The sequence below is a fragment of the Branchiostoma lanceolatum genome, chromosome 1 (genome assembly GCF_035083965.1).
Source record: "Branchiostoma lanceolatum isolate klBraLanc5 chromosome 1, klBraLanc5.hap2, whole genome shotgun sequence".
In the NCBI taxonomy this organism is placed as follows: domain Eukaryota; kingdom Metazoa; phylum Chordata; class Leptocardii; order Amphioxiformes; family Branchiostomatidae; genus Branchiostoma; species Branchiostoma lanceolatum.
In genome coordinates, this window is record NC_089722.1 from 10,623,525 (window position 1) to 10,646,865 (window position 23,341).

Sequence of the window (23,341 nt, forward strand, 5' to 3'; positions counted from 1 at the left end):
CCCTCTGTTTTAAATAGGATTGTTCTTATTACCACACTGATTGGTTACTTAATTTTATGGACGACATCTATGAACACTTAAATTCGTCTGTTTTCCAAAAGAAAGTGCACAATCTTGTACAATAACAAAAGGTTTTATTGAAGCATTTGCCACCTGTACAATGCAGGCATGGAGGGACATGTTTCTTGTGAAGTCATCAACACAGCAAGTCCCAGACAGATGAAAGGTTTTTTTCTTAACAATTGCTACAAACCTATATCCTTCTATTAACACTAAGACAGGTATCAAACTACATTTGTAAGAAAAAGATGTCACATGTACATGTATGTAGCATTACTATATAATAATGCTTCCTACCCACATAATTTTATCAAAGTACAATGAAAGTTTATCCAAGTTAGGTACATCAAAAGTCTCGTACCAAGACATTATGATGTCGAGGACAGGTTGTCTTTCAATATGACTTCTCATATCAAAAGTCTTGTACTAAGACGTGCTGGATGTAGAGTTTGTCTCAAGCCCTTACTTCCCCTTACTTCAGAAGTCTCGTGCCAAGAAAGGGGTTGTCTTGAGCTATGAAGTGTTACATCAGAAGTCTCGCGCCAAGACGTCGTGGATGTAGGGGTTGTCTCGAGCCATGACCTCTTCTTTCAGCTGCTGCACAGCTGCCTGCGCCTCATCAGCTGTCATGGTGGCCAGCGGGAGGTCCTTGACCTTGGACAGGAAGTCCTGTATGATGGCCTCACCCTCCTGTGGTACAACACAACATCTTTAGACTTAGCAACATTATCACCAGGTGGGACCTACAATAGGGGCTATTTTGCTTTGAGACCAGACAAAATGGCCAGAAAATCCCATTGGCTAGACCTTCAAGAATAACACATCAAAACAAACGTTATACTGATTAATATTCTTGGCACATTTTTTTGTCAGAAGAGTATACTGTTGCTTGCTGGCGACTTCTTATTACCCTTAAGTTGTTCTTCTCTTTGATTGATCTGAACTTTTAAGGTAGAAACCATCATGTTTTTTTGATCTCTTTTCCTTCAATTTGATGACTTTAAACCTTAACATACTGTAAGATCTTTGTCTCTCTAGAATCATCAACACTTTCAAGGACTGCGACAAGTAAAAACACTGATCTGTTGAGTATCAAATAGTAATGCATCAACATTCAAACTAATCTGCTACATGTATATATACAGTAACAACCTGCTTGGCCTGCTACATGTTTCTACAGTACTAACCTGCTTGGCCAGTCTTCTCTTCTTGGCAGCCACAGCATCTGTCCCCTCCATGGCAGTTCCACTCAGGGAGATGCTCTGGTAGTCTTCCAGCTCCAGCGCCTTCTGTCTGGCAAACTGTTTAAACCAGTAACAACTCTTTATTATCTTACAGGTCTTCTCTATCTCAGTTATGACTAAGTATGATGATTAAACAATATTTGTATTGTGTACAGCTGAAAAGTAACAAGCAATAAATTAAGTCTTAAATAATCTTATTTGATACAATCTTCAGCTACAACTTATTTGTTCCATATCAATTTTGAAAAATCATACAAAGAATACAAACTACATTGTACTTTGATATTGTAGGGATCCTTACCTCAATGACTTTCTCTGGGAAGTGTGCCAGTTCAGCCACATGGATACCAAAACTCTGATCACAAACCCCTGTCAATAAAAGCATACCTTCAGTAATGTATCAATGATAAGGCTAGATTTCATTTCAAATATTACTACAACGTATCTGCATTGTAATGACTACATTTTTACTGAAATTTTCCCAATGTGTTTTAATATGACTCCATTGATTCCTTAAGAGAAAAAAAATGGCGTGGTGAGTTTCTCTGGTCATTTGCCATCATACTACATAAATTCTATTCAAACCTTATTTCACAAATTGTTTAATTGTCAGCATTATGTTCCATACCTGGTTTAACCTTGTAAAGCAAGGTCAAAGTTCCCCCCGTGGTCAGGGCGGTGACGTGTAGGTTGGTTGCCGTGGGGACGATGTCTGCCAGGGCGGTCAGCTCGTGGAAATGAGTGGCGAATAGACAGAAGGCTCCGATCTTGGTGGCTATGTGTCTGGGGAATATTCAAACTCTATTCAGTATAGGTATAAAACAGGCGTGTCTCCAGCTTTACCTTTTTTTCCATGTCACCCATTGTTTGGGAGCCCATGTTTTGAATTTAGGTTGTTAAATTCATAATTTTAGGCTTAAGAAGATACATTTTTTATCAATTTCATGTCATAAAAATAAGATTTTTGGGACGGTGGGGTGAAATTTTTGTCTGTCCAAACAAGCAAGTTTCTATCCTGGGACAGAGGGACAGGTCCTGGAGACAGCCCTGGTATCAAACTGACGTTTCTTGCAAACTCAAAAAATAAGTCAGTGCTGTTCCTTTCATCACATTCAGGACAGAAAGTGACAAATGCTTTCGGTCCCCCCCCCCCTTCATTCAAATGTCATACATGTATGCCATCTGCCCATGTGCTAACTTGCTTTTGAACCCCCTTCCCTTCATAGTTTGAATATGTTTCCTACCATTCCTTCCTGACCTTACAGTAGAGTTAAGTAAGACCACAACTGGAAGAAGGAGCTCCACAGACTTACTCTGATATGGCCCAGGCCAGACCGAAGCCATCGTAGGTTGACGTTCCCCTGCCAAGCTCATCTATGATGATGAGGGAGTCCTTAGTAGCAGACTGTAAAGGCAATGTGAAATGTATACTAGTACCAACACAGAATATTGTTGCCACAACTTTTTTTACCTCTGATCATTCTGATAACTTTCCCACCAGAAAACATGTTTCATAAGTGACAAATACTTCCAAAGCTTCAGGAATCAAAAATTCACTTCATTCAACCATGTTTCATTTGAAGAGACATTAGCCCTGCCATGTAAGGATCAAAACATCATAATCTGATGACGTATGGTTAGACAGCATTATGCCCATTGCACTGTGCCAAAGACAGATTTTACAAGCAAAGCTGACTCAACCCTGGCATAGGTCTAGTTTCACAATGATACACTGCAACATATATAGATATAATATATCATTATGAAACTAGACCCTTTTGTGTTCATAATGCCCGAGTTGAGTCAGCCAGTTGCATCCTCAGGCACATGCATGTATTTTATACTTTCAATACTACACCACTAATGTTATAAGTGCTTTCTTTCAATTTTACACAACACGTCTCAGAAAACTCTCGTAAGAGAAAGAATTTTGTTAGAAGAAAAATTACAGAGGGACTAAAACTGTGATTGGATTAATTGGATTTAGAAACACTTATCGGACGTAATCTCTAGTCAGAATCTTGCTACAATGCTACATTGTACCCTGCCAAAAACAAGAACACCAAGTTTCAAGTCTCATCACATGACATGAGACACAGCTCATGAAATGACCTCCTCTATGAGTCATTTAGTCTTGTAACATAGTAACTGTTCTGTCTAAACATGGGTATTCACTGATCAAACAAGGGTGTGCCGGGGGGGGGGGGGGGGGTCGAGGGGGAACAAAACTGGCATTGACTTACACTTACACTTGCAAGTGTAGTTCATTCAACAACAAATACTGTTCAAATGAACTGATGCTTGAACAACATGAAAGAACAGCAACATTGTTCTAAAAGTGTGTCAATGACATCCAGGTCATAAAATCTATCCAGTTGCTTGAGTATAATGTGGTCAATGAATCATGATATCAATGTATTTACTTCTACTGTCATGACCTCATTGTTATAGGCATGACATTTGTGGATTGGAATTTGAAACAACTTACTTCCTCATTTGGGTTCTAACTGTGAAACCTACTCTGTGTATCATATGACCTGTGTATCATACATGTATGACCTGTGTATCATATGACCTGACCAGACACTGACTAAGGCAAAATTGCACACAGATCACCTCAGAACGACTAGGAACCAGCTCAGGATGGTCAGACTTTCAGCCCCATTTCTTCTGTTGCTACTGATGGAAAGTTTCTCTGCTTTGGAAGAAAGACCATGGGATCTTCAGAGGAAGTTTACAATCCCTGAGGACTCTAAACCTGGCACATTTGTGGGAGTGCTTTATCAACTGCCCTGCACAGACCTGCCAAGAGGAGGCCCTGCGATTGTGTTTGGTGATCCTTTCAAACGTTTTAACACCTCTGTAACAAGATGTGCAGCAATGCTTAATGTGAACAGCCCCTTAGATCATGCAGTACAGGCAGAATACAACTTGACAATTAGAGGAAATGTAACACTTGCCTTCCAGGAAGTGAAACTAAAAGTAACCATTGTGATTGTTGATGTACCCAACTACCCACCATTGTATAACACTGCATGTGAAACTCCTGTTGGAAGAAAAGGTGAGCAAAGACACCAACTATTCACAATTGGTGTACGTGGCAGTTTTACCAATAATGTTTCATTCGAACGCACAGTCGACGAAAGATATCTCTCCAACTTGCACTTCCGGTTGGATACTGAGAATTGTCGAGTGTTGGTTGGTTGGGGTGTTGTTCACAAGCAAGATGTTGCTATTGCAGAGTTACTCTATTTTCACACAGTACGAGCCATGACATGCTTTGATCCAAGCCAACAGATTCTTGCTCAAGTATATGCTGTACATAAGCCATCTTCGATGGAACCTATTCCTCACTGGGATGACCCAACAGACATTCCGCCAGCAGATATTACACAGGACATCTTACCAACATGGACTTTACGTCCTAAAGCTGAGTTTTTCATCTTTGCTTACATTCCACTAGTACCAAGCCTAACGCATCTTACTTGCAACATCCAAGCTCTTGAAACAAACCAACTTGGTAACCTCTTATTTTCCAACTTACGAGTCGACACTAACACATTGGGATGTAGTGAAGGCAAGTTTGGAATACAGCGTGAGAAGGACTGCATCTGTAAAAATGGTGCACGCTGCCATGGATTAAATGGAGCCTGCAAGTGCACTCCAGGATGGCAAGGTGTGGCATGTGACATTTCCAAGCCAACAGTCACTATAAGACTCTTGTCACCATTTCCAGATAACACAGCCTACATTGGAGCTATGGCATCCTTGTCCTGTATGACCTACCATCTTAATATAAATCAAGTACGGTGGACATTCAAATCTGTGTTCCAAAACCAACTTCCAGTTTATCACATGGAAATTGCTAACACGACATTGCATAAACTTAGACAAGTCTTGCCCAAGAACAATGGTTATTACACATGCACTGTCATCACAGAGGAAGGCCACATACTTCAAAGCAGTTTCTTGCTTAATATTACTGACTGTCCACTAAATAAAAGAGGTGTTTACTGCAATAAAACATGTGCCTGTCTGCAAAGGGCCCCTTGTGATCGCTGGCTTGGCTGCCAGTGCCCGTCTGGATGGCTTGGTCAGCATTGTGAGACAAGAAGACAAGAAGTAAAAAATATGTATGTTAACAACATCACCAGAACTGTAGAAGTCCCTGTTTCAGTTGTTTCTGTTGCAGCTTGCATTCTCATTATTTCATACTGTATAAAACAAAAAACCTTCAGTAGATTACATACTGTTTTCAAGAACAGAAGGGCACTCCATCATAACAAAATGCAGGAATGGGAACAACAGATCATCAAGTGGGAGAGAGATCCACGGATGTTGAAATTAGGAAATATGTTAGGGCAGGGCAAGTTTGGACACGTGCTACAAGGGAAACTACAGATGCCTGACGGAAAGGTGATTCAAGTGGCAGCTAAAACTGTTCATGAGCAAGACTCACAAAAGTATCAAGACTTCTACCGAGAGTTGGGAATCCTACTCTCTATACAAGATGGGTCCGAGGGCAATCCCTGCAGAAACATCATACAAGTTTCATGGCATGATAACAAAGTCTGAACCAAAGTTTATCATCCTCGAACACGCCAAAGGAGGGGATCTATTGTCTGCATTACGTCGCTCACAAAACCAGAGGGCTCGTCAGAACTTCTGGGGCTTTGCTCTGGACATTGCTCAAGCCCTTGTATTCCTGCAGGAGCTAAAGATTGTACACAGAGACATTGCAGCTCGCAACGTTTTAATCTCCTCCAGTGGCACTGGTAAACTTGCTGACTTTGGTCTGGCAAGAGACATATACACAGATTCCATATACATCCACAGAAACCAACACGGGCAAGTAAACCATCTCCCACTGAAATGGATGGCATTAGAATCCCTACAGCATGGAGAGTTCACTCACAAGAGTGATGTGTGGGCATACGGGGTGCTGCTATGGGAGATTGCCACCCTGGGATATGAACCAACATATCCTGGCCCACAAAGGCCAGACTGTTATCATCTTATCAACGTCCTGAATGACGGCCATCGTTTACCGCTGCCACGCGACTGTTCACCAGACTTGTATCGCCTGATGGCCAGATGTTGGAGCTCTGACCAAAATCAGCGGCCAGAAGCAACAGACTTGATCACAACTGTACAAGTTTGCGGGAACATTGTGGAATGGGTAGAGAAAGAGACTGCCCTATAGACATGTACATGTACATAAGTACGTAAGTCTTAGATCATATTAGCTGTCCAGATAAAACTGCTACATGACATTGCCACTATCCAAACAATGTGTAACTTGCTAGCTTGTAAATGTTACATGTACGTTTTACCTTCCAATGTGAATCTATCACAGCCAGGGTTCGAAATACAATTGAGTAACTTGCAAGTGATTTTCAAGATTTACAAGTAAACTTAATATGAACTTGCAATTTTGCAAGTTAAAAATACAATTTTGTATTCCATGAATGCCTGGGCTACTCTCGTTACGCACACACACACACACTATCATCCCATAAAATACACTAAATGTTGAATAGATTACATGTAAAATGTTTAGTCTTCTGATAATGCTATTAAAGTTGCGATGTTAGGCTGAGTATGTATGTATGTACAGCAAAAGCAGTTACATACTGACTTTTATATGGCAAGTTAAATTTTCAAATTGCAAGAAAAAATTTTTGCCAACTTGCAATTTTGCAAGTAACCCAAAAAAAGTATTTCAACCCCTGCACAGCCCACAATAATGTCACTGTTGATTACTTCCTGCTTGGGAGTGTGTATTTCCAACATAGTTGTTAAAGAACTGGACAAATGCAGATAGAAAACAAGAGCATTTCCCAAACATCAAAACTCGTTGTGTCAACTTGAGTGTGCACTTTGAAGTGTCCCTATGTGTAGCTTTCTGTTGGTGGGCAGTGATTGCCAGCTTAGAATATTTCTCAATATGAATATAAATATACATGTATGTACCCCAAAAGCGCCTTACACTTTTCTTCCTGTCCGGTTTTAGGGGATATTCAACCAACATAAAGCACATGTCTTACGTCAATGAAGGTTAGACATCTAGTTAATAAGATATGCAAAGTAACAGCATGATACCACATGTCTTGTTGGACCTCTATTGTTGTTCTTCTTAAAACCTTTCCATCACTCTTTGTACTAAGTATTCCATTTGCAAAAGTACCCATTGGGCAAGTTATATCTGTAGGAAGTTATCAAAACATATGCCCAACTTACAAAACAATGTCCTACTCACCCTGAGAATGGATGCTGTCTCCAGCATCTCAGACATGAAGGTGGACACCCCCTTGAGTTGGCTGTCTCCTGCACCTACCCGAGCCAGGATACAGTCCACAATAGACACCTCCGCCGAGTCACACGGTACAAAACAACCAATCTGGGCCATCAGAACATTCACTCCAATCTAGTCAGGGAATACAAGGACTGTTAGAGGTACATGTACATGTACAAAATCTTGTGCACTTCTGCAAACATCACAGTAGACGAGGCAAACAAATTACCAATCACACCTACATCTAAAGGCAATGAATTGTTATACTTCCCTTTTTGGTTTTGTTTATATCACAAGGAAGTTAGGATCATCCATTGAAAAGAGGAATTTACAATATGCTTAAAGGTAAATCCTCCTAAAGAGGGAGTTACATTCAATGGATTCTTGTGTTCTGTATCCCTTTCCATTGATTGGGATGGTAAGAAGTGGTGTCATAATGAAAACAAAATCAGAGCTGTGATTGGTTGGAGTTTGTAACCCACCTGTCTGATGTAAGTAGATTTCCCTCCCATGTTAGGGCCGGTCACGATAAGGAACATCTGCTCGTCTGAAACATAAACAAATCATCAACTTAACAACTAAAAATGGCAAAAATTTTGTAATGGAAAGAAATGACTGAGATTACCTATATGAAACTAGGCGTATAAGATGATGTGTCTCTAAACTAAATTGTTGCCTTGCCCACCATGGTCCCAGTAAATGTCTGGAACAGTAGTCTTCTATGGGCCATTTAACATCTAAAAGTACACTGTAGGATGACCATCTACTGCATGTAATCTTTATAGATTACAAATAAGTGAATTTTAAAAACATATAGAGGAAAACACTGACCTCTGTCAAAGCTGGCATCATTGGGGATGAACTGCACATCATCCTGCAGCTCCAGACAGGGGTGTCGAGCATTCACCAGCTTAATGCCCCCCTCCCCTAGGGGAAATGGGACAACACAACATTAATAGAGATTCAATTCTATTTGTGTTTGCTTCATACTTTAATTCTTGGGAATACTAGACATGAAAATTGGTGTTTTAAATTTGGTTACAGAAAGGCTGGATACAGGAATCGCTAATCTCAACTTTTTATCTAACTTGCCATTCCCACAATGGCACAGTAGCTTGTATCTTTTAAAGAGAACCTACCTTTCTCTGTCAGCTTTGGTCTGACATATGGTATTGGAGCATTGGCTGAAGCACAAGCAAAACTGCAGAAACACAAAAGTTGACAAGAGAGATGTTAGATCATGAAGAGTAATGCTATGAAAGACAATGTTACAGCATAAGGGATTAAACAGAATCACATCTTGTATGTAAGGGAACAAAAATATAAACAAAGCAGTACATCAACATGTTATGTACATGTACCTACCTGACTAAGGCATCCAGCTGTGCAATGACATCACTCAAGCTCCCCATAGGGTCTACATATCCAGCTATAGTAGTGAAAACAAATGACAACAAAATATCACAACAGATACATGACAACATTTCAGTTCTTTCAAACATGTGTCATTCTCAACAGAATCTTCATATCATTTAACCTTGAAATAAAGACACTTAGAATTTCAACCACAGAGAGATACACAAATGTAGTCAATCATCATCCTGAGGTCTGGAGCATCACACTGCCCACCTGCTATGCCCAGGATCTCGTCCACCACGGCCTTCTGTGTGTCAGCGTACGCCTCCTTGGCCTTCTGGTACTCCTCATTCATCCTCTGTAAGTCACTGTCGTTGAACTTCACCCCGTTCTTACTGGTCTCCAGGGTGCGGTACTTCTTGTTGCCCCGGAGAGCTTTTTCCTCCTAAAGTCAAACATGCATGACAGGCTTGGCTCGTGTACAACAAATCACTTATGGTTCTTTAGGTAATTTCTGCTCTAAGTAATTAACCTTCTTCCTACTGCCTAACTCCATAACCAATACAAATTTGGTGCCAAAGGGTTGCCTTAACATGCTGTATGATGGTGGAGACAACCATGGACATAGTTATCTTCTCCGTTTGACTTACTTTTCAACAATCTGGATCATGCCTTTATTGGTGAAGTACTTTTTCAAAGTGCTGTGCTGTGTGCATATCAATAAGCTTGTGCTATCTCAATTTATACAGGTCTCTACTAGTGGGTTTCGAGTTCTCACATGGTTTAGCTAAAACAACAGCACTGTATACTGACAGTAACTCATTGCTATAAACTTTGACTAAATGTGCACATTAATGGGAAGATATGATAATTTTTAACAAGTCGAACAGTCTGTCATGATTTTCCTGACTGAAGGAAAGCCTCCTTACCTTGAGTGTAACCCTGAAGTGGTAGCCCAGCTGTGCACTCGTCTCTAACTTCAGAACCTTGTTGGGCTCCAGCTTCAGTTCCCGAGCGGCCTGCAATGATTCATGCAATACAAAATATACTCAATGTGCTGTCTTTGCATTACTACTGTATAAGCCAGTGTAAGCATTTCCAAAGTAGCATTAGCTCTGGTTATTAAAGAAATTCACATCACAAACAAAATTATAATAATTGTGATTATCAATCCCATTTTAAAATGTGCAATGAATCCATGTGTGCACAGTGGAAGTGTTAGATACTGTCATTGCTATTGTTATTCCTTACTTCCAGGTAAGCATCCTCAAAGACCTATCAAATGCACTTCAGACTACATGTATCTACATGGTTAGACACATCATGCCACAGCGAAGCTAGCCATGAGATCTGTAACTCACCTCGTTCAAGTGACTTTTTATGTCATCATCGAGCTGGTTCATCTTCTCTCTCAGCTCTAGAAATGGAAAACAAGAGGTTAACAGAATAAAATGCACAGACACTTACAATCTTTTCTGATTCATCTCTTTCATATAAATATAGAATGACAACAGATTTCACTGTTGCCTCCCTTTGTACTAAACTTTCCTCGCTCCAAACTGTAACTGACTAGCCAGATATAAAAGTTGGACCCTATCCTACCCTTTAGGTTGTCGTCAAAGTCAGGTTTGATGACAAACTCATGCTTGTCCACCCGGTCCATGTCCATGGTCGTCTCAACCATCTCCTGGAACTTCCTGAAGTCATACAGAAGCTCCTGTGGAGGCAGAAACCGTTAGCTTTCACCAGAGTTTCTTTCTACTCTCATATCGAATATAAACCATTAAGCTCACAATGTACGAAAACACAATATAAAATGGAAACAGTACATTGAACACATTTTCGCCAATGGTACAAGCATATGTACGCCATATGGTGTGGAAAGGACTTTAACTTAAAATTGAACATACCTTGATAGGGTTGGAGAAAAGCTCCATGAGGAGGCCCCTGTGGGACCCAGCATGTTTCTCCAGAGCCTCTGTCAGGTGAGGGATGATGTTCAGGGCCTGGTACACCCTGTAACAGTCCTGCAGGGACAACATTTTATGTAAATCAAAATAATATCTTTACTTTATGTCACAATTTCTTACTTAGAAGTCAGTAGCAGAATGCGAATAGAGGGGCCCATGACTGCCCAATCAGCACTAAGGACAGAACTGTGGTTGCCCAATCAGCACTAAGGACAGAACTGTGGTCGCCCAATCAGCACAAAAGACAAGACAGTGAATGACCAATTATCACTAAGGACAGGTCTGTGACTGCCCAATCAGCACTAAGGACAGGTCTGTGGCTTCCCAATCAGCACTACAGACAAGGAAGTGCCTATGTACATATGAATCTAGGTTAATTGCCATTTGCATGTTGTTCCCATGACCCTACCTGTAGGTTGGCCCTCTTCCTCTGGAACTTCTTGGCCAGGCGGTGGAAATCTGGGACTTTTCTCAGCTGTTCTTCCTGGATGGAGAAGGCACAGGTTTAACATAAGGAAACACCCACCCCCTCTTATTAGTTTATCAAATGTTATTCAAGACAACACATACAAGACATTTTTTTATTTTATTAAATGACGAGTCACAACCATAGAGAGTACATGTACCTGTAGTGTCTGCCTGAGTTCTGCATCCTCAACAAGTGCCTCAACAACATTCAATCTCTCCTCTGGAAAATGAGTAAGAGCAGCCTTTCAGAAAACGTAACAGCATAACAACATCCAACATTTTGCACAGAAATGATCAGAATCAGAAGATGAAACAAACAGAATCCCATTCTTGCTACAACTTGACAAAATGTGCAAAAGACTACAGATAATTCTGTTTGAGACTATAGTTAAAATCTTCAAACAAGCATGGGTAGCTGATAGGCTGAATAGATACATGAAGAAAATGTAACATGCTGCTGGAACTATACATTACATCATGAAAAGGTACTAAAATCCTTTCATGGCAAAACAACATAAAAGTGAAAACTGACCAATCCTGTTCTTGTCCATGAGAGGCTGTTTGACCCACTGGGTGAGAAGTCTGTGACCTTGGGACGTCCTACAGTGGGTCAGTAGTCCTGCCACAGACTGGAACCTGTTTCCTCCTGCACAGGGACAGGCCAAGTACACATCTTAACAATTTAAACCTTCTAAATAAACCCTTTTTTCTAATGTCTGGTGCACATGTTCAACTCATGTGTTTTATCAAAGATTACCAGCATACAGACTGGAAGTTATAATTCTTTATTCTGATATTGGAGCATATGCTTCAATGTTGTTAATCATAGATGGTGAACTGTTTAAGATTGTCAGACTGACAAATGAAAGCTAGAGTGGCATACACATATTAGGTATTTGCTGCCAGAAATAGAGTCAGCAAGAGGAGAGACCAAAATGATAGGGGCTCAGTATGAACTTTATCATAAAGCAATTCTTCTTGACCAATAGAAAAGGCCCTACCGTCCAGTGAGGTTGGGAGCAGGTTGAGCGCTCGCACTGCCGCAGCATCCAGTCTCATGTACTGGTTCAGGTCAAAGGTCTCCAGTTTAAACTGCCCAAAGTTGGTCTCATCACCCAGAAGCTGGAAAAACAGGAATATTTTATTTATGTCTGTTGGTATTGTATGGTCATAGGACAACATAATCTAATAAAGCGGTTACCTAAGCAAGTTTTACACATTCCATCATTTGTAACTTGAAAGTCAAATAAGGTACAGACGAAGCCACTTAATTGCACCTCGGATAAACGCACCTTCCATTTAATTGCACCGAATCCCAATATCCAAAACCGGTTCCCATTCACTGCATTGTTAGTGACTCCGCATATCTGCACCGCTTATGGTCACCAATATCGGATAACTGCACCAGTTTTTTTCTAAAATCCTCGACAAGTTAACTGAAAAGGTGCGCTAAAATCGGCAAACGCGTTACAAATGAGCCGATACCTGCCGGTGTAAAGGCGCAATACCGCCAATATGTTTAAAACTATTTTGAGTAACAAAAGAAGGCGGTCTCCATTGACAGTTACGTTGATAGGAATCGTATGGGAGGTCCCGGGCGGGTCACCCGTAATCAGTAACCAAGTTTTAGTTTCAATTCCTAGTTTCATGGCGGTACATGGTTTACGTAAATCGACAACTGCACCCTACGTAATGTAACACAGAAACTGTTATCCCATGAGTGGCATGACGATGTTTCAGAATGCCTCCCCTGTAACATTACGTGTGTTGTAATGCGGCAGATCGCATGGAAAAATAAAAGAATGCAAAATCAAAACAGGTTCGTAGTCATTTCTTTATTTTCAGCAAAAGGTCAATAAATAAAGTTAATAACTGAATAATTTCGTCTGTTTTCTGTGCTAGTGTTTCTGACTAATAATACACCCCCTCGCCCATGGTAGTGCGGTCCAGCTGGGCATTTCGCATAATTGCACTAGCCGGATAATTGCACCAAAAACGCTGACAAATGGGTGGTGCAGTTAAGCGGATTCTACTGTAGTAAAATGAAAGATCTTTAGAAAAAGCCACAGCATGCTTTACCAGGCTTTACCAGACTTTTCCACAAATGTTTCCATTCTTTTCCATGACAGGATATGTGGCATCCTTGTACCTTTCCACCCTGTTTCCTTACCTCTAGGTACTTGATAAGTGCAGACACTGATGCCATGGCTGTGGTCTTCTCTATCTCAGCTGGAGAAATGGAAACACAAAGATACTGTAACGAAGTGAACTACAAATAATGCAGAAATAATGGTTGCTTAGTCGGATGTATATGTGCATACTTGACTCACAGCTATGTGAACTATTGTCTTCATCAACAGTAAAGGAATGTTTAGAACAATACTGGAACTCAGGAATGAACTCACGGAGTGCTGCTGAGTTGACCTGTTCCCCTTTGGTCTTGGGTTTAAGAAGTCGGTTCAAGTCCTGGACATTGTCTTTAGTTGAGTACTCAGCTGGAAAAGGAGGAAAATGTACACATCCCAATACATTTTCAAAAGTGGAAAATTTCTCACAATGACAGGCACATGAGTACCAGCAGGTAGTGAATTAACATTTTTTTAAATGTCTGCATTTGGGGAAAAATTTCCTTAAATTCTTTGTGATTAGCTACAATGAAAGAATTGCTTCGGCCCTATTTTATCACGCATGACTCGAGAACATGCTGATAATAAAATTCATAACATTATAACAAAAGCTACCTGTAGAAACCCAAAACAACAATTTATACCAGATACATTTTCCCTTCTAGCATCACTTTTTGCACCATGAAAGTTAGCAGTACCTTTCCTCCTCTCTGTGATGAGCAGTCCGTTCCTCTCCAGCACCATCCTGAGGCGGCCCATGTCAGGTGTGTTCTCACCCGCAGGAATCAGGCACTCCTTCGGCCCAGTCTGAATAACCAGGGCCTGGAGGGGGATACATAACATGGATCAGAAAAACAACATTTCAGTCTAACAATCAATGTCAACTTACCCTCAGAACTTGTTAGATCTTCATGCAAAACTTAAAACCAAAGTTGACGACACTTATTATCACTCTGATAAATATTGTGTAATTCTAAAAGTATCGTACCTCCAGGTTGGAAAACTGGTCGTTGTCAACAAACTCACACACCCCCAGCTGCCTCATGGTAGCGTCCGCGTACCCAGCACCGACCACCTTGTGCGGGAACCAGAGGGAACATGGTGGATGTACACTGTTTCTGTCAATAACATTTCACTTACAAAGCTATTCAACACCCAGCTACCTAAGAGAGCAACACTGCACATTCAATCAATCTCAGAGGAGTAGATGCTCAACAGCAGTTGTTTCTCTCACTTAGCCTTCTTCCTGCTGCCTAACTCTGTAACGAATAGAGACTGGAGTGCCAAACGGCTACTTCAGTGTGCTTAAGTAGAGAAAATATAGTGGGGATAACATTCAATGCATGCACAGCTCCATGGTATCCATCTTCAGTCCACCAACCTATAACTGCACTACTATGAATTCAGTAACATTAGAACGCTGTTACCATTTCTGAATACAAAACAAGTAAAGTAAATGTTTCTATCTTCTAATCTGACCTACCTTGTTGTTTCCCTCCCCTGACAGTTTGACAGCCAGGACACCGGATGAGGTGACGGCAGCTGAGCCGCCAAAGATGATGTCTTCCACCTGGGTCAGATTTCCTGGGGAGGCCTGGGGTTCAAAATAATGAAGAAAAAATGAAAGGGCTTCAGAAATTTCACAAAACTTTTTAGTATTACACTGCCTTCCTGAGTTTGAACACAGTGATGCATTATGGGAAGGGACCACTTCCTGACTTATCCTGAGAAGAATTACCCTAACTTTGAAATTGACAAGTTTGAGGGAAGTTTTCATCTTTTAACCAACCCGACACCCTTACCTTGATGTCCAGTTCCCAGTCGTTGTTCTTGGCTGTTCCCTTGTTCTTGTAGACCTCCAACCTGTACTGTCGGACCAACAGGAGTTCACGTACCAACGACTCGAAATTCATCTTACTCAGAGTCACATACTCCATCTTGTTGGGACCTGCAGGCAATGAAACACCAATAAATTAAGTTAACAAAAGGAAAGAATCTAGAAATAATTGATTTGTGCGAAGATATCATACTTTATCATCATTGAAACATGAAAACGTGTCTATTAAAGACAAAAAGGACAAACAGGTTTGTACAACAAGTAGGACAAAAATCTTGACCTGTTCCCATGCTCTTGATGACCCCCATGGTCTTGAAGACTTCCTTGGCTGCAAAGGCGGCATCAGGACCATGGGCTGTGTAGTACTCCTGTGGGGAGGGGGGCAACATTATCAACACAACTCATGGGAAATTGAAAACAATGTGCTGATGATTTTACCACATTTGTGTGCTGCAACTGTTAGATCAGACACTGATTCCTGATAACTGCTCGACAGAAGTAAAAACTGATATCAAGTTTATCACCAAAAATAATAAAGAGGTTTGTCTATGTAATACAATACTTACAGTTCTATCGAAAGCTCGGAAAGTCGTTGCAGGTTTCTGAAAGAACAGTAAAGGATACTGTTTAACATTTCAAGAGCTTTTGATAATAATAAATAATTCGAGGGTGAAGGTTACAGTGTTCAACAGTGATGTTGAATACTAAGTAGTCAAGAATGAATGACTTCACGGACGAAACCATTTGACGAATGAGATTGGGTCCCTCGTAATCAATTACACAGGATGCCCACCGTGGTGGGCATCCTTATACCATTGTAATTACTATCAACATTAATGCTATAACAGGCAATCAAGTGATCAATCAAATTATGTTGCAGTTAGTAGGGATTCATTTTGAAATATCAAGCAACTAGAGTGCTAACGTTATGGCCATGTGAACAATTAAGAACTGGGTCTTAAGTTACATGCCACTGATAGAATCATATAACGTTACGGTAACAGGTCAACTCGCCCCAAGTCCAACTCGCCCCAACTATTTACGACCAACTCGCCCCAGTTTAGGGCTGATCAAACTTGGTTTTATATGCATATCTCTTGCTTCTAAATATTACTTTACATGCTGACAAAACTTCGTTACTCAAATCTTAACATTCTCTTCTCTGTTCGGCATTTAACGCTGATGGATGCCGAGGGCGCCGGCGGGCCATGTTGCTTGTCGGCCCGCCGGGTTCACCGGGACCTGCGCCCGCTCGCTAACTGTAATCTCAAGCATGGCTGATGACTGCTGACTCAAATTATTCTTCAAGTACATGCTCCAATAAGCTTACTTAAAGTTTCCTAGCACATAAGGTAAGCAACAGTATTTCAGATCGCCATGCTTGAGACTAGAGCTAGCGGCCGCCGACGTGCCGACCGGACCCGCCAGCGAATCCTGATCGAGTTCGTTGCTAAATACGTGCCCAGCTAAGAAAACAAAAGTTAAATTAGAGTCACAAGGTTTATTAACATGTGAAGTAATATTTAGAAGTAGGATTTTTGGATGTAAAACCGGTATAAAACCAGGTTTAATAAGCCCTAATTTGGGGCGAGTTGGTAGTAAATAGTTGGGGCGAGTTGGACTTGGGGCGAGCTGTCTAGGGTTACATATCAAACAAAAAAGACCTCGCGAGATTTAAACGTACACAACAACAAAGGGGAGGGTATTTCCAATGAACCGACTTCCAACATGATCACAGTATTTTCCAAAAAGTACCGTCGATCAAGTTAAACAAAACAACAATCTTCCAGTGGAATTGAACACCGCTAATTTCCGCAGTAAACGGAAGATTTCGCGGCCAACATGCAAATAAAACTGTGCGCCCCCCTCCCTCTTACCTCGGGCATCGTCCGGAGAAAGTTGAGAAATCCCAGCTCCTGGGAGCTGTCTGAAATATCGAAAACAAAGAAGCTATTTTCAATCAACATGTACAATCGATTCAAATATTGCAGTTTCCTTTAAAGGGCAGAAATACTGCAGAAATCGTTAGTTTCCCCACCTAGCTGGAGCTGCTGGTTTGGTTGTACCGCCATGTTGGACGCTCTGATTTTCGCGGGAAAAACGTATCAACCTTTGACCTTTTATGACATACTTTTGCCTAACTCCACAACTTAGTTAGTGGTCACTTTAAAAGCGCCCCTAGACGACCAAAAATATTATTGCAGTTATTGAGACGTACTCGTCAAGCTACACAACATGCCTAACTCCCTAACTTGGTCAGCATTCGGTCTATTTTCTTGCTTAAAACTAAATTGTTTTGCTGTTTAAACCGGACTCATTCTTCTGTCATTAACGTTACCACTAGATAGCATTTTTCAACTGTTTTTATCTAGTGTCTGATATTCTGACGTATTTTTCTGCAATGCCATTTTTGGCTGTCTTGGGGTGATTTTACGTTACAGTTGACTATACAGTTATACTATAACGTTACGTGTCTACTGCAGTCAGACCAGTATATCTGCAACGCTATTTTTGGTCGCTGTGTGATGCTTTTCAATAGTTATCCTTGGGCTGGCATTCTACTTCAGAGTAACTTGTTTTCCTGCAATACAGTTTTTTGGTCGTTGAGGGGCGCTTTAATGTTACCATTCAGTGCAGTACATGTGTTGACCAGTGTATCTGCAATAATTTTTTTGGTCGTTATAAGGCGCTTTTAAACTGTTACTGTTGTGTGAAGGCGTGTTTAGAATGCTTGCCTAATAATGAGTATATTTCTGCAACACTATTTTTGGGTGTTGATCGGCACTCTTAAACCGTTACCTCTGCCATGGAAGATTCATCTAGCCTTGAATCCAGCCGTGAACGTTATACCTGATCAATTATGATTCCTTTTTATAAAATGTATGTACAAAATGTAGGTCTTTTCCTTTATTTCTACAATGTACCTGCAATTAGCCCTCGGGCATTAAACTAGAAATAAAACTTCAGACTCTCTGTAACATTCCATATGACTGTTAATTCATCATTACCTGATAAACTAACAGCTATGAGATTACTATAACAGATATAAAGAATCGTCAGACAACAAGCACTTCATACAGGTGAAATCTGAGCATTTATTTTTCTGAGCTCCTAGATCACTACAGTCTAGTGTGCACCACAGCTTAAGTTATAGCAGATAAATAAAACCAGTTCTTTCACTGCTTCTGACAAGGTGTTTAAGATAAAGACAGTTAACTTCTGTTAAACTTAACTTCTGCTAAAATACAGTAGCAATGTAGCAGCAAAAAGAGCTTATTCTCAATGAGAAGGCTGAATTAAAAGGAACCAGAACTTAGAAGGAATACGATAATTGACCATCATTTACATAAGACACTACTGATGATTTCTTGTTCCTAAACAGAGAAATTTTCAATGCAAGACCGTCTTCATTATTTCACACTTTCTACACTTTCAAAATTGGAGCAACAATGCCTACATCATCATACATCATACATTCTTTCATCATCAAAATGTTATGCAAAGTCTTTTTCTCTCTTTAAAAACAAATATAATATTTCTAAACATATTCAACTAAGAACAAAGGGTACAATAAATACTGAAAGATGGAGATAGTGAGAACAACGTCTGTCATGTAGAGTTTGATAACATATGGTGGACACCAAAGTCTTGGTTCTAGTTTCTATCAGGATGCAACAAACATATAGAGTGTATCATCAGATGATCCAGGCTCAAATCTGTACAGTGGTACCAAAGTTTCCCACAACTGATTTTCTGAACAGTAACTTTAATGGACTGTTTTTCACACATTGCACTGAGTTCTGTTGTTGTTCCATTGCATTCTCAATGATAAATTACAAATAATACAATCAACAGAAAATACAGTTCTGATAATATTTGTGAACTTATAAGGTATATAATGCTCTTCAGTCAAATTACCTTAAAATCTACCAGTGCTATGGAATTACTGGATGGAGTTATATGTATACTTTTGAACTGTGAAATGTAGTACAGTGTTGTAACGTGTCAATCTTTGTGTTACCATGGTTGAAATTCTACAAAAATACTCTGATGATAGGATCAGTTGAAGACCATGTGAACATCTTGTACCATCTTGTAGCTGTAGAAGATTAAACTGTCACATATTGTGCTCACTTCATACAGTGTTGAACAAAACTGATGAGATACACAATTGCCTTTTTCTCTTTTGTAGGTACTGAGAAGTCTTTCTTACCCTTAGCTACAGAAATTCCCTTCGTCTTGACCAATCACAACAGAAAAGTAAAGAATGAACAACCAAGCTTCATAGGAGATCAGACTATACATTATCATATGCAGGAAACATTTCTGCTTCATACAAATCCAACATTAAGAATGACATTTTGCAGGAGTTTTTTTCTATCAATTGGTTTCCTTTCTTTCAACTATTCAGCCACCCATACTGCCCCCATGTGAGAATGGATCTGTTACAGTTTTTGCTACAGTTTAGATAAAGTCTTGACTAAAAATCTGCCAACATGGGGGTGAGCAAGGCTAGCTGATGTAGTTGAAAGAAAGACCTGACTAGTTATTAGGTACAGGAGCATCTTTTGGTATGAGCCCCATGGCTTGGAGGGCAACTGTAGCAGCCTGGGCTTTGGCATGTTTCTTGTTGGGACTTGCTATGGTGGGTTGGTACTCTTCGCTGTTGATCCTCACCTGGAGGAGAGATGGAGGGAAATTAGTGCTCTGCAGAACAGTTGAACTTAACAGTGCACAGCTGCAAATTTGGGACACTTTGGCAACAACAAATAACTTTCAACCCACACATCTGAAACTTCCCGATTCCATATCAGATAACAAACATTAGATGACTTTCCACTGTGCTTAAGGCCTCATTGCACACCTGACTTTAAAAACACAATCATTGACTGACAACTAAAACTACAGTTCCACGATCTCAAACCTTTGCCAAATGACGTTACCTTGAGGACTGACAAATTATAAATGTTTCTTAATGTCTATGCAAATAAGGCCACACACACACAATGATGCAAGCAGATCTGACTTCATGCAAGCGGATCATCTACCAAATATCACTAAGATCCATCCACGGCTTCTCGAGTTATGCTGTCCACTGACACACTGACACAAACAAGTGACACACTGACACACATGGCACCTAAAACATAACCTTCCTGACGAAGGTAATGAAGAGTCTCTAGCTTTGTTCACACGGTTTCAGAAAGTAAATCTAGTCAGGACTGATACCTTGAAGAGGAAGTTCTTCTTGTGATCAGGTCCACTGTCGTGCACCAAGACAAACTCTGGAGGCATCCACTTCCTCTTGTTACAGATCTCCATCAGGGCAGACACTGGGTGTTTACCTGGGAAACACAAACAGATAATCATGTTCTTAGTTGGTCAAGAAAGGACAGTATTGTTTATTGATGTATGCGCGTGTATGTGCTGTGTGTTGGAGTACCGTGTACTACAAACAGACATGTGGTTGTTGTACATGTAATAGCTGCCACAGGATGTGGCAAACTACTCAATGACATTCATATATCATAAGTACAAAAAATACAATGATAGTTGTCTGAATATACCACCGTTACTGAGAAGCAAGATGAATATTCAAGATATGTCTAGCAGACTTAGGAGCAATATGGTAACTTGACAACCAAGTTTAACGATAAATACATGTAGTGCAAAATCAAAATCATAAATTAAAGAAAACTACAAAAGAGTCAAATGCAGAAAGCACTTAAAGCAGAAACTAAACTAGGGTGCCACAATCTCATACATTCGTCAAATGATGTTAACCTTTTCGAGGGCCATATTAGAAATGTTTCTCATTGATTATGCAAATAGTCCTTATCTGCATGAATCATATCAGTTGATCATCTTCTCTACCAAAAGAACGCAAGTCGTTTAAAGTATGAAGGTCTTATCTAAGCAAAGAAGGCTATTGTAGCATTTCCTCATAAATCATGTAGATGAGGCCCTCATTTGAAGGTAACTACATGTAGTCTTACCTGACAGGTCCTTCCCAGTGGTGTCTTTAATGACAGGAACAGGCCCAGACTTCTTGCCTTGCTTCTCACCCTGGGCAAGCAGACCTGGACAAAACAAAAATCATGCAATACAATCCTTGGCATGGCCAATGGTCTTAGTTGACATGAAATGCAGCATTCAGTTCTCTGCAGTCCTACTTCTGTGCTGTAAGGATTTGCATCCCAGCACCTTGGCATTCTGGCATTATGGTAGCCTGGTGTCCAAACCTACTATAGCTCCCAAGTCTCCTCTCTGCGAGACTCAGGAACTATCATAGGTTTGGATACCAGGCTGGCATTGTGGTCCTTCAGAAAGAAAATGATAAGTCACTGGGCCCAATGTTAATGGGGAGTGGTCATGTCTTGAGCATGCAAAAGAACCCACTGCTTTCCTTTGAAAGAGGATTTTGACTCATGAGTGCCCAATCCAAAAACCTATATTTGACAATGTGACAGTTCATCAGTCATGGATCACACCACTTTTGAGTGGATTTCTAGACTTTCCATCAGCACATTTGCCCTGCCCTACGCACCTCTCCTGTCCGTCTTGACGTCCAGTGTGAGTGGTTCCAGCACGCCAGTCTGCCCCTTGCCGAGCCCCTCGCCAGGTTTCCAGCCCATCTTCTTCATGAGCTGCATGCCCATCCCTCCCTGCACCGGGTTCAGGCGCTGGAACATGTCCTGGTGGTACCGGCAACAACACATGGGGGGAGGGACACACAGGCTCAGTCTTTACAACATGGTGCACATTGGTGTGGTTTTGATAACGTTATAGTGAGAAAGAAAAGGTAGCATGTTTACTATGTACAGCATACATGTACATCTTTGTCTAAACTATCACACAAAGATTCCCCAGCTTTGGGTGTGATATCTTTCTCAAAGGCAGTCTATGTTTGGTGAGGACCATAATATCATGATCCTTCTGGCATGTACATGTATTCTTAACTACAGAACAGGAGTTACCAAAAACCCCAACTCCTTCAGGAGACACAATGTAGGTTTATCAATCAATAACTTGCAGGGCTGCATTGAATTTTGCCAGACAGAGATGTAACATGGTACATATTTTCAGGCAGCAGAATATTGCCTTTTCTTAGACAAATACTGTGTGATAATGATTATATAGGGAAAGGGTGAAAAGAAATCTCTCAACTTTTAGGAAGGAAGATAGACATGAAAAAGAATCAAGAATATTTCATACTGTCGCATTATATTGTCAGAAACACTACTTAATCATGGCCTTTTCCCATTCCAATACTCTTACTGTCAGGAACACATTGAGACAAAGACAGCAACAGACAGCATTATACAGCACAGGGGAGATCCAACATACATTTACATGCAGGGGCCATCAGAATCACCAAGATTACACACATGATCAGATTAAAAGAAAGATGTCAAAAGAAACAGCTTTACTGGTAACTATACATGGACAGTGTCTGTGTAACTGCCAGCTAAAAGACTGAAGAAAGGTTTTCAAGAAAGGTGAAACTACAGCCCCTGGTGGCAGGTTAAGGAATGGCATGTATTGAAGGAGCTATGAACGTATGCTACAGAAGCACAAGCTGTGTTCTACCAAGCTCCTTGGGGCATACCATCATGTTGCCTGCCACCATGGGCTTTAGATTCACCATCATCAGTTGCAAATGCAAATCTCGATACGTCTGGAACCGTGACCGCCTGGAAAGAAAGGCCAGAACAGAAGGGTTAGGGACAGCCCTGTCAGTGCGCACGAACTTCTCAACAAAGTCACCTGGGTTCACAGTTAACTCCTCAAAGTAGGAGGAATGCTGTTGTCACCAAACATATACATGTTACAAACATATCTTTATATAAAGTTAAGCATTGTCCCTGAACCAAAGTGACTTTTGAAGAGAAGTGCTGTGCAAACAGACAGAAATGGACCAGAACTGTTTTTTAAGTTTGATCATCAGAATCATTCGTGAGACAATGATCATGCCAAAATTCACC

General features: G+C 40.6%; 2 protein-coding genes across 10 annotated transcripts in view; both read right to left on the bottom strand.

Annotated features, from left to right (window-relative positions):
* Positions 1-226: 226 nt before the first annotated feature.
* Positions 227-17,524, bottom strand: LOC136433281 (DNA mismatch repair protein Msh2-like). The gene is made up of 29 exons (XM_066425326.1): positions 17,395-17,524; positions 17,234-17,283; positions 15,923-15,958; positions 15,637-15,724; positions 15,322-15,467; positions 15,003-15,113; positions 14,508-14,594; positions 14,218-14,341; positions 13,799-13,888; positions 13,564-13,622; positions 12,395-12,515; positions 11,926-12,039; positions 11,552-11,613; positions 11,335-11,409; positions 10,866-10,982; positions 10,558-10,672; positions 10,317-10,372; positions 9,885-9,974; positions 9,229-9,400; positions 8,965-9,028; positions 8,739-8,800; positions 8,431-8,526; positions 8,082-8,146; positions 7,564-7,731; positions 2,618-2,709; positions 1,933-2,087; positions 1,606-1,673; positions 1,248-1,361; positions 227-750 (listed from the first exon to the last, which is right to left on the bottom strand). Exons 1-29 carry the CDS (start codon positions 17,426-17,428, stop codon positions 589-591), a joined length of 2,793 nt encoding a protein of 930 aa, XP_066281423.1. The 5' UTR covers positions 17,429-17,524; the 3' UTR covers positions 227-588.
* A 907-nt stretch (positions 17,525-18,431) lies between these two features.
* The window catches only part of LOC136433288 (protein SON-like), a 58,041-nt gene continuing 53,131 nt past the window's right edge, over positions 18,432-23,341 (bottom strand). For 2 of the 9 annotated variants that reach the window (XM_066425337.1, XM_066425356.1), the window contains exons 8-12: positions 22,966-23,050; positions 21,904-22,051; positions 21,353-21,436; positions 20,586-20,701; positions 18,432-20,033 (exon numbers count right to left, since the gene is read on the bottom strand). In XM_066425337.1, the coding sequence (XP_066281434.1) occupies positions 19,899-20,033; positions 20,586-20,701; positions 21,353-21,436; positions 21,904-22,051; positions 22,966-23,050 (568 nt within the window). In that variant the 3' untranslated portion in view covers positions 18,432-19,898. Of the gene's footprint in view, positions 20,034-20,585; positions 20,702-21,352; positions 21,437-21,903; positions 22,052-22,965; positions 23,051-23,341 lie in introns of those variants that run through there. The other 7 variants (XM_066425347.1, XM_066425364.1, XR_010755618.1 and 4 more) reach the window with 7 other exon arrangements.

Coding starts and splice junctions, on each gene's coding strand:
- LOC136433281 (XM_066425326.1), bottom strand. CDS start 17,428: ATGGCGGTACAACCAAACCAGCAGCTCCAGCTAG. Junction 15,114..15,321: donor ACTGGGAACTGGACATCAAG/GTAAGGGTGTCG, acceptor TTTGAACCCCAG/GCCTCCCCAGGAAATCTGAC. Junction 8,801..8,964: donor CAGCTGGATGCCTTAGTCAG/GTAGGTACATGT, acceptor GTGTTTCTGCAG/TTTTGCTTGTGCTTCAGCCA.